This window comes from Ranitomeya variabilis, chromosome 6 (assembly GCF_051348905.1).
Source record: "Ranitomeya variabilis isolate aRanVar5 chromosome 6, aRanVar5.hap1, whole genome shotgun sequence".
Classification (NCBI taxonomy): Eukaryota; Metazoa; Chordata; class Amphibia; order Anura; family Dendrobatidae; genus Ranitomeya; species Ranitomeya variabilis.
The window spans coordinates 424,898,224-424,913,376 of NC_135237.1; the positions used below are offsets into that span (position 1 = coordinate 424,898,224).

Below are 15,153 nucleotides of genomic sequence, written 5' to 3' on the forward strand. Positions count from 1 at the left end.
GACCTTATCTTGACCTCCCCTGTTCCTGTAAACTGACATTTCTTAATTACCTTTTGATCTTAGGAAAGGGCAACTTGAAAACGCTGTGCTATCTGCTTACAGCCTTCTCCTACTTTGTGGGCCTCCACCATTTTCATTTTCAGACTGCTAGGCCGATACTCAGAAGAACCCATGGCTACTGTTTTTTTGGCACAAGGTTAGAGAAGGCTGAGTTTATATACACCTGGGAAATTTGTTTTACCTGGCCTTTCCTAACTGTGATAGTGAACAAGCCATAGCTCTAACGGGCTAAGTGAGGTCTGAAACATTGGTCAAAGTTATCTCTGAGCATACACATCTCCAAGGGTGCCCAAACATTTGCATAAGCACAATTTCCTTTTGGTAATTTTTTAAAAGTAAATAATGAGAAAATATATATATTTTTTTCCTAAAATACAAAGGAAATGTGTCCTCTTTATCTTGAGGCCTTTTGGAGATGATTTCATCTTCAACTTGCTTAAATGTTCACAATAACAGTAATTTTGACCAGGGGTGCCCAAACTTTTACATGTCACTGTATCTGGAATGGGTGGCATTGATGAGGATAGTTGCATTCATTCACTACTTTAGTAAATGGCTGAAACAGATAATTGTATAAGGGTTTGAAGGAGCATTCCAAATGAAACGCAATATTTAAATATGTAAAAAAGATAAATCTGGCAATAATAAGGCTATAGGAGGCTAACATGACAAAATATCTTATTAATTTAATGCACAGGCCCTGGGTGGGGTCTGGCCTGCACTCTATCTATTCCAACTACTCTAGGGGAGTCAGGCTTACAGTGCATAATAGTATTCGCAGATTATGAAGATTATGAAGGGAAGTTTGTAGGCATCCGCTGCTTAATTTCTCATTTTGAATGTGCCATTGTTGTAATGCATGTTCCCCCTCCTTACTCTTATTCATCTAAAAAACATTCTGATGAATCTGGCAGACTGGCCAGATATCCCTTTAATAATTCTAGGAGGCTTTAACAATGTATGTAATCCTTTTAGAGACAAATTTCATGCAGAAGAAAATGTTCAGTCTCTGGCCACCAAATTAAGGAGGTGGACCTGGCTGATATCTGGGGAGAGAGGTTTCCTAGCTCAAATGTCTACTTATGTGCCTCATCAACATATCAATCCTTCTCAAGAATTTGGTACTATGCAATCCTTTTATGATCCCGGGGCTTGTTAATATTGCATATTCTCTTAAGGTACCTTCACACTAAACGATATCGCTAGCGATCCGTGACGTTGCAGCGTCCTGGCTAGCGATATTGTTTAGTTTGACACGCAGCAGCGATCAGGATCCTGCTGTGATATCGCTGGTCGTTGAATAAAGTTCAGAACTTTATTTGGTCGTCAGACCGGCGTGTATCGTCGTGTTTGACACCAAACCAACGATACCAGCGATGTTTTACACTGGTAACCAGGGTAAACATCGGGTTACTAAGCGCAGGGCCGCGCTTAGTAACCCGATGTTTACCCTGGTTACCAGTGTAAAATGTAAAAAAAACAAACAGTACATACTCACCTTCGCTTCCCCCGGCGTCCGCTTCCCACACTGACTGAGCGCCGTAAAGTGAAAGTGAAAGTACAGCACAGCGGTGACGTCACCGCTCTGCTGTTAGGGCCGGCGCTCAGTCAGAGCAGGAAGCGGACGCCGGGGGACGCGAATGTAAGTATGTACTGTTTGTTTTTTTTACATTTTACGCTGGTAACCAGGGTAAACATCGGGTTACTAAGCGCGGCCCTGCGCTTAGTAACCCGATGTTTACCCTGGTTACCCGGGGACCTCGGCATCGTTGGTCGCTGGAGAGCGGTCTGTGTGACAGCTCTCCAGCGATCAAACAGCGACGCTGCAGCGATCGGCATCGTTGTCGCTATCGCTGCAGCGTCGCTTAATGTGAAGGTACCTTTAGGTCTTTATCAGATCACTCTCCCCTATTGTTTCAGCTACAAGTAGATCTGAGGAGGTCTAGGATCTCTCAGGGGTGGATGCTTAATCTCTTTCTAGAAAACCCATGTCCACTATGTGTACATAGTCACCTGTGGATCACCCTCTGAGACTGATTTGTGGTGCTTCTTTCAAGACCGCAGCATGTCCATTTCTTTAGCGTAGGTGCTAGTCTCCGCAACAGAACTTTCATTAATATGAATGTATTGAATGTGGTAAATCCGCACGGTTCAGTAAACACATGTGGAATTACCTGCGATCAATAGAAGGCAGCGCGAACATAAGCCGTGTCCATGCACTTCTACTCCCGGATTGTGGGCATCTGGCCTCATCAGTGGAAAAAAATAATAGCTAATAAAATGAATATAGACAGAATTAGATGGTGATTCAAGTGGCCAAATATCAAATCTCCACTGATGTCCTGGTTTCAGCACCAGTCCCGTGGTCAAGGAAACTCCATTTTCCCATACATCATGATACATGCAGGGTTATCCTCCTGCCTCTATGTCGGCGATTTGCTTGAAGGGGACTAGGTGTCTGGCTCAGTTCATAAGGCTGCCAATACACGAGATGAAAGATGGCCAAGCCTGCTCACAATCTAATTTGTATGGGGCTTCCAAAAAAGATTAAACTTTTCATGTCGGATCCATGAGTTCTCCCAGTGAGGCTTCATAGGGGCTTTCAGAAGATTAAGTTACTCTAACAACATCCTGCAAGAGAGCTTCTCGCCTAGGATTAGCTTTAGTTTGGAAACACCTTTTTTTAACACAACTGAATTGCATTATTGTATTTTTAATTGATTTTTATTAATTCTTTTTTGACCGTTTCCTGTAGCCTGCGGGTGTTGTCATGCATTGCAGGCTGCTCAATGCCCTTCAGTGTAAACATTTGTAATCTGTTAACCTGGGCAACAAGAATCCCTATTGAGGGCAATTTTGATAAAACCAAGACAGGTGATATGAGATTGCCCCAAGCCACTTTTGGATGTTTCTAATGTCTAAAAAATAAAGAAAAAAATCCCTTTGATTGTAAACTTAAACATGTTACATATATGTGGCCTATACTAAGAGTGGGGAAAAAGAAGGCTGGCCCCTTGTGGAAGATGGTCAACATATTCCCCTACTTGGAGGAACAGTTTTTGGACAGGTGCTCATGTTATTAACTATGAGGTGTGGGAGACCACTTGGTCTGGGCGTTTTAAAGAAGTGCAGTGTACCGACCAGATGTTGCTGCACCAAGCTTTGGTACTTAATGGATTTGGGAGAGCTAGCTATTGTCAGAACGAGGTTTCAGTCAACATTAATCTAAAGATATATGGGCTTCTTTAGGTGGCAATTCCCATTATGTCTACATCAGCCATGTTGGAGAAGGGGGATGGTTTAACTAATGAACAGAGCTAGACGGCCAGCCTCCTTCAAGCAAGTTATCTACACAAAGAGGGAGCTGAAGGAACTGTTTGCCAGTGTCAAAATAAGTGTGAGGACTCGGTACTAAAATTTAAATATCTATGAAGGTTACATATCTAAAGTAAATTCAGTTAAAATAAATTCAATTGTTATTAATTTTCTACTTGTAACTCATGCAAACTAGTTGTATTCCTCTAGACAACCCCGTTTAATATTTATTTGTTTGGTTAAGGGGGATATCAAGCAGTGGCTAAAAGCTGAGGAAGTGATATTGTGTAGGGAATGTGATCATTGAAATCTAAAATTGTGTTTTTGCCCTGCTATTTAAGGCTGGTTTCACACTTGCGTTTTGATCTGCAGCGTTTTTAAAAAAAAACGCATGTGGTGAAAAAACGCATGTAAACGCGGCAAAACGCCACATTTTTTAGACGCATGCGTTTTTGCATGCAGAAAAAAAACGTTTACATGCGTTTTTTCCTGTGTTTGCGTTTTTTAAACGCATGCTGAGTAGTGTGTGACAGCTGCCAATCATCAAAATCAACTAGAAAACCCACTATAAACAGAAATAGCTAGGGTTAGGGTTAGGAACCCTAGGGATCCTAACCCTAACCCTAGGAACCCTAACCCTAACCCTAGGGACCCTAACCCTAGGGATCCTAACTGTTGTGAATTCTGCTCTTGGGCTCCCTCCGGTGGTTGTTAGTGGTAGTGCAGTTGTCTTGGAGTTGTAATCCAGGGCAGGTGTTTCTTCTGATTGCAGCTCTACTAGGTATTTAGGTGTGCAGGATCCATTACTCCTGGCCAGTTGTCCATTGTTCTTGGAGGGATTGCATCTCTCTCTGGTTCCTCATGCTCTGCTGCCAATTCAGCTAAGATAAGTGTCTGGTTTTTTGTCTCTGTGCACACATGCAGTGTGCTTTGCAATTCAGTGCAATTCTTTGTGTTTTTGTCCAGCTTAGACTTTGTTTGGATTTTTCAGTCATGCTGGATTCTCAGGAGTTGCAGATATACTTGCTATGTCTTTAGTTAGATGTAACATAGTAACATAGTAACATAGTTAGTAAGGCCGAAAAAAGACATTTGTCCATCCAGTTCAGCCTATATTCCTATATTCCATCATAATAAATCCCCAGATCTACATCCTTCTACAGAACCTAATAATTGTATGATACAATATTGTTCTGCTCCAGGAAGACATCCAGGCCTCTCTTGAACCCCTCGACTGAGTTCGCCATCACCACCACCTCAGGCAAGCAATTCCAGATTCTCACTGCCCTAACAGTAAAGAATCCTCTTCTATGTTGGTGGAAAAACCTTCTCTCCTCCAGACGCAAAGAATGCCCCCTTGTGCCCGTCACCTTCCTTGGTAGAATATTTGTATTTTCTGCTGTGGATATTTTTAGGATTTTAATACTGACCGCTTAGAGTTCTGTCCTATCCTTTTCTATTTAGCTAGAAGTGCCTCTTTTGCTAAATTCTGTTTTTCTGCCTGCGTGTGTCTTTCCTCTTATACTCCCAGTCAATATTTGTGGGGGGCTGCCTATCCTTTGGGGTTCTGCTCTGAGGCAAGATAGAATTCCCATTTCCACCTATAGGGGTATTTAGTCCTCCGGCTGTGTCGAGGTGTCTAGGACGTGTTAGGCACACCCCACGGCTACTTCTAGTTGCGGTGTCAGTTTAGGGTTTGCGGTCAGTACAGATACCACTTACTCCTGATAAAATCTCTCATGCGGCTCCAAGGTCACCGGATCATAACGCCTAACCCTAACCCTAAGGGTTAGGATCCTAACCCTAAGGGTTAGGGTTAGGATCCCTAGGGTTACTAGGGATCCTAACCTTAGGGTTAGGGTTAGGATCCCTAGTAACCCTAGGGTTAGGGTTTTCTTGTTTTTTCTTGTGTTTTCTTGTGTTTTTCCATAAAAATGCATGCGTTTTTAACGCAAGCAAACGCATGTGCTTAAAAACGCATGCGTTTACATAGACAGCAATGCATTTTTTTGCCGCGAATAAACGCATGCGTTTTATTGCGGCAAAAAAAGCCGCTAGAAATTACTACAGGTTGCATTTCTGCAACTGAACGCACGCGTCAAACGCATGCGTTGCCGAAAACGCGTCAAAACGCATGCTAATAAAACGCATGCGTTTTTAATGTTAAGCATAAGAAAAAAAACGCATGCGTTTTTTAGCACTAAAACGCTGCGGATCAAAACGCTGCTTTTGTCTCTGTCCCTTCCACTCATCATCTGGACTCATTTTTCTTATTTCTGTGTCACTTAAAAAGAACCTTCCACTGGATTTTTTTTTGTCTAATTAAACTGAGTCCATCGTCCTATTTCTGCTGCTCCACTGTATCTGGAACAGTTTTTCTATTTTGTCTTGTTCCCCCTCTGTTCCTAAGTAATTTCCCACAAACCTATTCCACCCCCCCCCCCCCCCCCCCAGTAATGAAGTAGCAAACTTTCCTGTCAACCAACAGGCTACATACCACAGAACTGGGGCATTTGCTTTTTCTGCTATATGACAGATGTTCTGTGGTATACACCACAGAAGCATTGAAGGAAACATTTGCCTCTTTTTTATATGGAAGAATTACTTTGGAATGTAGGGGCACAGAAAAAAAAAACTGTTCTCCAATTGGTGCTGCTCCACTGATTCTAGGATGTTTAAATTACAAAAAACAAAATATCCAGCAATGAGTAGTGTAAGAAAATTGGGAGCAGTGGTATGAAAATGAATTTTGAGATCCTACTGATCTCTTACAAGACATTGTTCTTTATTTTCAGGGCAGTGCAAACTTGGACATCCAAAATGTAAACCAGCAGACAGCTCTGCATCTGGCCGTGGAACGTCAGCACACACAGATTGTCAGGGTAAGATGATATTGCTGCAGTGATATGTTGAGTATCCCTTTTTTACCGCTGCACAATTCTGTGTATTCAAATATTAAACGACAGCTAATCAATTTGTGGATTAGTTGATGTTGAGTGATTGGGTTTCCACTCAAGGTAAAACAAGCAAACAAAAAAACCTAAAACTCTAGCAGAAATTATTTGTACAGTAGTTTGGTTCCATCATAACTGTACAGGTTATTGGTTAAATTGGTTTAATAGAATTCTTTGAAATATGTGCCACATTCCAATGTTCTCAAAATTAATAAGCTTTTAAACATTAGGTGTAATTTCCCTAGAACATGCAATAAATGAGTAACATAGTAACATAGTTAGCAAAGCCGAAAAAAGACATTTGTCCATAAAGTTCAGCCTATATTCTGTCAGAATAAATCCCCAGATCTACATCCTTCTAAAGAACCTAATATCTGTAAGATACAATATTGTTACTCTCCCGGAAGACATCCAGGCCTCTCTTGAACGCCTCGACTGAGTTCGCCATCACCACCTCCTCAGGCAAGGAATTCCAGATTCTCACTGAGGATGAAGATGACTGCTTCTGTGCCTATATATTCTGGATATTTGCATAGCTTGATTCTTTTGAATAATACTCTAAAGTGTGCAGCAGGTTTTCATCATCCTAAAAGTGGATTTTTCAAAATAGACTGCATATACACTGCTCAAAAAATTAAAGGGAACGCTTTAGCAACTCTGTTTGACAATCAATTTCACATGCTGTTGTGCAAATGGAATAGACAACAGATGGAAATTATTGGCAATTATCAAGACACACTCAATAAAGGAGTTGTTCTGCAGGTGGGGACCACAGACCACATCTCAGTACCAATGCTTTCTGGCTGATGTTTTGGTCACTTTTGAATGTTGGTTGTGCTTTCACACTCATGGTAGCATGAGACGGACTCTACGACCCACATAAGTGGCTCAGGTAGTGCAGCTCATCCAGGATGGTACATCAATGCGAGCTGTGGCAAGAAAGTTTGCTGTGTCTGTCAGCGTAGTGTCCAGAGGCTGGAGGCGCTACCAGGAGACAGGCCAGTACACCAGGAGACATGGAGGGGGCTGTAGGAGGGTAACAACCCAGCAGCAGTACTGCTACCTCAGCCTTTGTGCAAGGAGAAACAGGAGGAGCTCTGCCAGAGCCTTGCAAAATTACCTCCAGCAGGCCACGAATGTGCATGTATCTGTACAAACAGTTAGAAACCGACTCCATGTGGATGGTATGAGTGCCCGATGTCCACAGATGGGAGTTGTGCTCACAGCCCAACACCGTGCAGGACGCTTGGCATTTGCCACAGAACACCAGGATTGGCAAATTCACCACAGGCGCCCTGTACTCTTCACAGACGAAAGCAGGTTCACACTGAGCACATGTGACAGACGTGACAGAGTCTGTAGACACCGTGGAGAGCGAACAGAGTCTGTAGACACCGTGGAGAGCGATCTGCTGCCTGCAACATCCTTCAGCATGACCGGATTGGCAGTGGGTCAGTAATGGTGTTGGGTGGCATTTCTTTGGAGGGCCGCACAGCTCTCCATGTGCTCGCCAGAGGTAGCCTGACTGCCATTAGGTACCGAGATGAGATCCTCAGACCCCTTGTGAGACCATATGCTGGTGCGGTTGGCCCAGGTTCCTCCTAATGCAGGACAATGCCAGACCTTATGTGCTTGGAGTGTGTCAGCAGTTCCTGCAAGATGAAGGCATTGAAGCTATGGACTGGCCTCCTTGTTCCCCAGACCTGAATCCGATTGAACACATCTGGGACATCATGTCTCGCACCATCCACCAATATCACGTTGCACGACAGACTGTCCAGGAGTTGGCGGATGCTTTAGTCCAGGTCTGGGAGGAGATCCCTCAGGAGACCATCTGCCGCCATATCAGGAGCATGCCCAGGCGTTGTAGGGAGGTCATTACAGGCACGTGGAGGCCATACACACTACTGAGCATCATTTCCTTGTCTTGAGGCATTTCCACTGAAGTTGGATTAGCCTGTAACTTAATTATCTACTTTGATTTTTAGCATCATTCCAACTTCAGACCTTCGTGGGATATTAGTTGTGATTTACGTTGATAATTTTTAGGTTTTATTGTTCTCAACACATTCCACTATGTAATGAATAAAGATTTACAACTGGAATTTTTCAATCAGTGATATCTAGGATGTGGGATTTTAGTGTTTCCTTTATTTTTTTGAGCAGTGTATTACATGTATCTTATACCTGATGAGGCTGGTGTATTTCCTCTCACTAAATAGCTCGACTCATAAAATGCTTACTGTAATATCTGGATAATACAGCCCTTCTGGCATGAATTTTCAGCCTCATTGGGTCTAAGAGAACTATTTATTAATGTGCAGATTTTATTGTGAAATCAATGTGAAAAAGAAATACAGTTAGGTCCATATATATTTGGACAGAGACAACATTTTTCTAATTTTGGTTATAGACATTACCACAATGAATTTTAAACAAAACAATTCAGATGCAGTTGAAGTTCAGACTTTCAGCTTTCATTTGAGGGTATCCACAATAAAATTGGATGAAGGGTTTAGGAGTTTCAGCTCCTTAACATGTGCGACCCTGTTTTTAAAGGGACCAAAAGTAATTGGACAATTGACTCCAAGGCTATTTCATGAACAGGTGTGGGCAATCCCTTCGTTATGTCATTCTCAATTAAGCAGATAAAAGGCCTGGAGTTGATTTGAGATGTGGTGCTTGCATTTGGAAGGTTTTGCTGTGAAGTAAACATGCGGTCAAAGGAGCTCTCCATGCAAGTGAAACAAGCCATCCTTAAGCTGCGAAAACAGAAAAAAACAAGCCGAGAAATTGCTACAATATTAGGAGTGGCAAAATCTACAGTTTGGTACATCCTGAGAAAGAAAGAAAGCACTGGTGAACTCATCAATGCAAAAAGACCTGGGCGCCCACGGAAGACAACAGTGGGGGATGATCGCAGAATAATCTCCATGGTGAAGAGAAACCCCTTCACAACAGCCAACCAAGTGAACAACACTCTCCAAGAGGTCGGCGTATCAATATCCAAATCTACCATAAAGAGAAGACTGCATGAAAGTAAATACAGAGGGTTCACTGCACGGTGCAAGCCACTCATAAGAATCAAGAATAAAAAGGCTAGACTGGACTTTGCTATAAAACATCTAAAAAAGCCAGCACAGTTCTGGAAGAACATTCTTTGGACAGATGAAACCATGATCAACCTCTACCAGAATGATGGAAAGAGAAAAGTATGTTGAAGGCGTGGTACAGCTCATGATCCAAAGCATACCACATCATCTGTAAAACACGGCGGAGGCAGTGTGATGGCTTGGGCATGCATGGCTGCCAGTGGCACTGGGTCACTAGTGTTTATTGATGATGTCACACAGGACAGAAGCAGCCAAATGAATTCTGAGGTATTCAGAGACATACTGTGTGCTCAGATCCAGCCAAATGCAGCCAAACTGATTGGTCGTCGTTTCATCCTACAGATAGACAATGACCCAAAACATGAAGCCAAAGCAACCCAGGAGTTAATTAAATCAAAGAAGTGGAATATTCTTGAATGGCCAAGTCAGTCACCTGATCTCAACCAAATTGAGCATGCATTTCACTTGTTAAAGACTAAACTTCAGACAGAAAGGCCCACAAACAAACAGCAACTGAAAACCACCGCAGTGAAGGCCTGGCAGAGCATCAAAAAGGAGGAAACACGGCGTCTGGTGATGTCCATGAGTTCAAGACTTCAGGCAGTCATTGCCAGCCAAGGGTTTTCAACCAAGTACTAAAAATGAACATTTTATTTAAAATTATTGAATCTGTCCAATTACTTTTGGTCCTTTTAAAAACAGGGTGGCACATGTTAAGGAGCTGAAACTCTTAAACCCTTCATCCGATTTTAATGTGGATACCCTCAAATGAAAGCTGAAAGTCTGAACTTCAACTGCATCTGAATTGTTTTGTTTAAAATTCATTGTGGTATTGTCTATAACCAAAACTAGAAAAATGTTGTCTCTGTCCAAATATATATGGACCTAACTGTAGGTGATTCCTACTCCCAGGTGAATGATGTAAATGTATTGTGGTGTGAACATAAAAAGTTCAAGAAACCCTGTACCTCCCAGCATTATTACACTCCTTGTACCCCTTTTGGTACCGAGTGACTTGGTATTAAACAAAAACCTACTGTCGAGGAATACCCCATAAATATCGGTGGGATAGAATGTAAATAATATAATTTTATTAAATTCGTCACATGATTTGTTCCAAAAAATAAACTAGATAACTAAATAGGAATGGAAAAATAAATAAAAACCAGAGACACAGACTTTATGGAAAGATGGTACAAACAGAGAAGCTAGCGTATCATGCATCACCAAAGTATCAAACAAAAGAGAGGCTAATGATAGCAAATGTAACATGCTAATATACCAATACTAATACCAAGTACAAGGTGCATATTGCACACAGTATTTCCACATATGCCACCAGATATTATCACAGCCATTATATTGTTACGCAGTATTACCACATATACCACCAGATATTATCACAGGCATTATATTGTTACACAGTATTGTCACATATACCACCAGATATTATAACAAACATTATGTGTGAAAAATAAAGACCAGGTAACTATTAACAGTATTAATACAAAGCATAAAAGACTATTAGGCTATGTTCACACGATGCGGATTTGTAGCGTTTCCGCAGCATTTTTTCCGCTCAGAAATGCTCCAAAAGCACAATGGATTACTTAAGCAATGTTAATCAATGACATTCCTGAAGTGTTGTGCACATGATCTGGAAATTTCCATTTTTATTTGCAGCGTTTTATTTTCTGCAGCATGTCAATTCTTTTTGCCGATCTTCAGCGTTTCTGAACCCATTGACTTCCACTGAGTCAGTCAAATCCGCAGCATAAACACAGGTGTAAAAAGGTTTGCGTATTTGCTGCCAAAAATGCTGCAGAATTGTCAAAGGGAAATGATGTCAGAAGGTGGAAGAGTGTGTGGGCGGAGAATGTGTGTGTGTCTGTGTGTGGGCGGAGAATATGTGTGTGTCTGTGTGCGGCTGTCTATGTTCGTGTCTGCCGGTGCCTGTGTGTCTGCATGTATGGGTCTCTCTGTGGGTGTCTGCGTCTGTCTGTATGTGTGTGTGTGTTTGTGTGTGTACCCAGGCGTCTGATGGGACTACCCCCATCCGGCTATGTCTGCTGTCACATATAACAGTGACAGCATGAGCCGATGATGGGAGAATGGTCTCATCGTCTGGCACCTGTGTTCAGTTGTAAAAAAAAATTACATGTGTATATATATATATATATATATATATATATATATATATATATATATATATATATATATATATAACATGTACATAATTATATGCACAGTACATACTCACCGAACAACTAATCCCTGACGCCCTTGTCTCCTGCAAACAATCAAAGATAATAAAGCAACATATACTTCCCTGTTCGCCGTAGTCCTACGTTGATCTCACCCGGCTGCCGGCAATACACTGATAGGATGTGATCGCTTCCACAGTGTATCACTGAGCCGCAGTGAGAGTTCACCAGAGTTCATCAGCTGATCATCTCTGGTGCTCTCACGGCACCGCTGTGTGGGAAAGTTCTCACACAGCGGTTCCGTGAGTGAGAGCACCAGAACTGATGAACTCCAGTGAACTCTTACGACAGAGCAGTGATACACTGCAGGTGTAATTACCTCCTGTCAATGTATCACCGTCGGCCAGGTAGAGCAGTCACATCTCTCGATGTGACTATTCTACACATGAGATCACCGTGGGACACTCGGTATTAAATGGACTACATCGAACAGGATAGTATTATATGTTGGTTAATTATTTTATTTTTGTTGCAGGAGACGAAGGTGTCGGGGATTAGGCGTTCAGTAAGTATGGTAAATTTAGATTCAATAAAGGAGTCTGTGTGATTATTTCAAATAAAGGACTTTATTCTGGCTGTATCTTTATTTACCATGTAACTATAGGATTAGTAATGGATAGGTGTCTTATAGACGCCTCTCCATTACTAAGCCGTGGGCTTGATGTCACCTGACAATACAAAGGTGAATCAACCCCACAAATATGAACCCCAATTGCCACCGCTACAGGGCAAGTGGGAAGAGCGAGGCTAAGTACCAGAATTGACGCATTTCTTTGACAAGAGCTGATGTTTTTAGCCTGGGGGGTGCCAATATCCATGGCCCCTTCCCAGGCTATTAATATTAGCCCGCAGCTGTCTGCCTAGCCTTTGCTGGTTCAGTTTTATAGGGGGACCCCATGTCAATTTTTTTCTGAAGTTCCCCTGTAAAATAGCCAGTAAAAGCTAAGCAAACAGCTGTGAGCTGATATTAATAGCCTGGGAACCTTTATGGCTATTAGCTCCTTTCCGGAATATTAACATCAGCCATCGGCTTTCCCTCTGCTGGTTATTAAAATTACGCGGGAGCCCACACAATTTATTTATTTTTTTTAATTTTTTGAAAAATAAATATTGCATTTCACGCAGGTTTTTGACAGTTGCTTTTTTGTTACAGATTATGTAGGTTAATTATGTTAATGCTCTTACATAGGCTGGTGAGTGTGTATCTTTATTTAATATTGAGGGTATCTGGCTGAAGAGGTTGAACAAGGAAATGACATCACAATTTATTTTATTTTTTTAATATATCTTTATTTAGCTCTATGGATTTACAAAAACTCATGAAAATCCGCATAAAAATGCATAAATTCCATATAAAAAAGCGCCGAATTTCCACTGCATTTTCTGCCAATAGATGCAGAAAACCGCAAAGAAATTTTCCCCAAGCAAATCCGCAACGTGCGTACATAGCCTTAGAGGCCCACAGAAATGTTAGTGGGAAATAAATAATGCAAATACAGAAATATCCAACAGCGTCAACATTCTACATAGATAGAGGAATGCTGACTGCAGAGTTGGGTATAAATTAGTAACCCCATAGATAACAGTTCCCAAATATACACATCAATCCTCAACAGAGAAAATATATTATCCATAGGAATAGTTGAATAAATATGCGCACAGTTAAAGCCTGTGACTCACAGTATCAAGGTTATTTAGCCATTCTGACACACTTCAGAGTAAGTTCACTAGCCTCATCACGTTTAAGAGATCTATGTAATGGTGTATGCGGATTTTATCATGAAATCTGGTGACAGATGCACTATATAATAATAATGCAGTGTGAAATAGTAATAGGTCGTTCCTACTCCCAGGTGGCGAATGATGTAAATGTTTTATTCTCATCCATGCTGTTTTCAAACAAGAAACCAACTACATCCCACCATTGTTACACACCTTGTTTCTTTTTTTGGTATTATGCTTTATCTTTGGTCAAACGGATATCACAGGCATAGTCGTCCTCAAATACCTGTTCTCTGACAATGCCATACTACAATTATTTCTATTATATGTTGTCCCATTATCCGGCGACTGTGTTCAATTGTAAAATTAAAAAAAAAACAAAACCCATTCATACTCGCCAAATGCCTAATCCCCGACGCCCGCATATCCTGCAGCAAAAATAAAATAATAAACCAACATATGCTCACCTTTCCGCCATAGTCCATTTTACAACGAGTGTCCCACGACAATCTCACAGGTAGATTCGGTGATTCACTGACAGGAGGTTATCCCTCCCGCAGTGTATCACTGCGCCGCCGTGTGAGGTCACCAGAGTTCATCAGCTGATCAGCTCCGGTTCTCACTTGCCGCACCGCTGCGTGAGAAAATTCTCACGCAGCGGTGCCGTAAGTGAGAGCATGAACTCCAGTGAACTCTCAGTGATACACTGAGATCGTCGTGGGATACTCGGTAAATGAACTACGTCAGACAGGGAGTATTTATGTTGGTTTATTATTTTATTTTTGTTGCAGGAGATTGAGGGGTTCGGGGATTAGGCGATGCAGTAAGTATGGTAAATTAAGATTCAATAGAGGAGTCTGTGTGATTATTTCAATTAAAGGACTTTATTCTGGCTGTGTCTTTATTTACCATACAACTATAGGATTAGTAATGGATATTTGTCTTATTGACGCTTCTCCATTACTAAGCCGTGGGTTTGATGTCACCGGACAATACAAAGGAGACATCAACCCCTCAAATACTACCCCACTTGCCACCCCTACAGGCAAGTGGGAAGGGAAGAGCGAGGCTAAGTGCCGGATTTGGCACATCTATAAGGTGTGCCATTTCTGGGGCAGCTGAGAGCTGATTATTTCAGCCTGGGGGTGCCAATATCCATGGCCCCCTCCCAGGCTAGTAATATCAGCCCGCAGCTGTCTGCCTAGTCTTTGCTGGTTCGATTTGATAGGGGAACCCCATGTCAATTATTTTTCTGGGGTTCCCCTCTAAACTAGCCAAATTTTGTGTGTGTCTTTTATTTAACGCTTTATGTACCATTTTATTAATGAAGGTATCTGACACACACACACACACACACACACACACACACACACACACACACACACACACACACACACACACACACACACACGTACGTGTATATAATATATTGACTTATATTTTTTTTGTACGGCTGGCTGCAAGATACGTAAACTTTTACTGGGCAATAGTAATTTTGAATGCCTATTTACACATACAGACCAAAGCAAACGATGCACACTGAACGATCTGTAATGGCCTGTCATTGTTCGAGGCACTGTCTCCATGAGCGGTTTTAACTACACTCTTTCACAATTATCTTGCAGTATAAATGCCTCTTTACGCTACATAGACGGCTATATATGTACAGATATCAGATTATTTACCCTCATTACAATTGGCTTGACGTATTTTAAAATGTCTGCA

At 41.7% G+C, this 15,153-nt stretch overlaps 1 protein-coding gene across 2 annotated transcripts in view; it reads left to right on the plus strand.

Annotated features, from left to right (window-relative positions):
* The window catches only part of MIB1 (MIB E3 ubiquitin protein ligase 1), a 196,266-nt gene that overhangs the window by 148,299 nt on the left and 32,814 nt on the right, over positions 1-15,153 (plus strand). For both annotated transcript variants that reach the window (XM_077270343.1, XM_077270342.1), the window contains exon 14: positions 6,171-6,257. In XM_077270343.1, the coding sequence (XP_077126458.1) occupies positions 6,171-6,257 (87 nt within the window). The remainder of the gene's footprint in view (positions 1-6,170; positions 6,258-15,153) is intronic.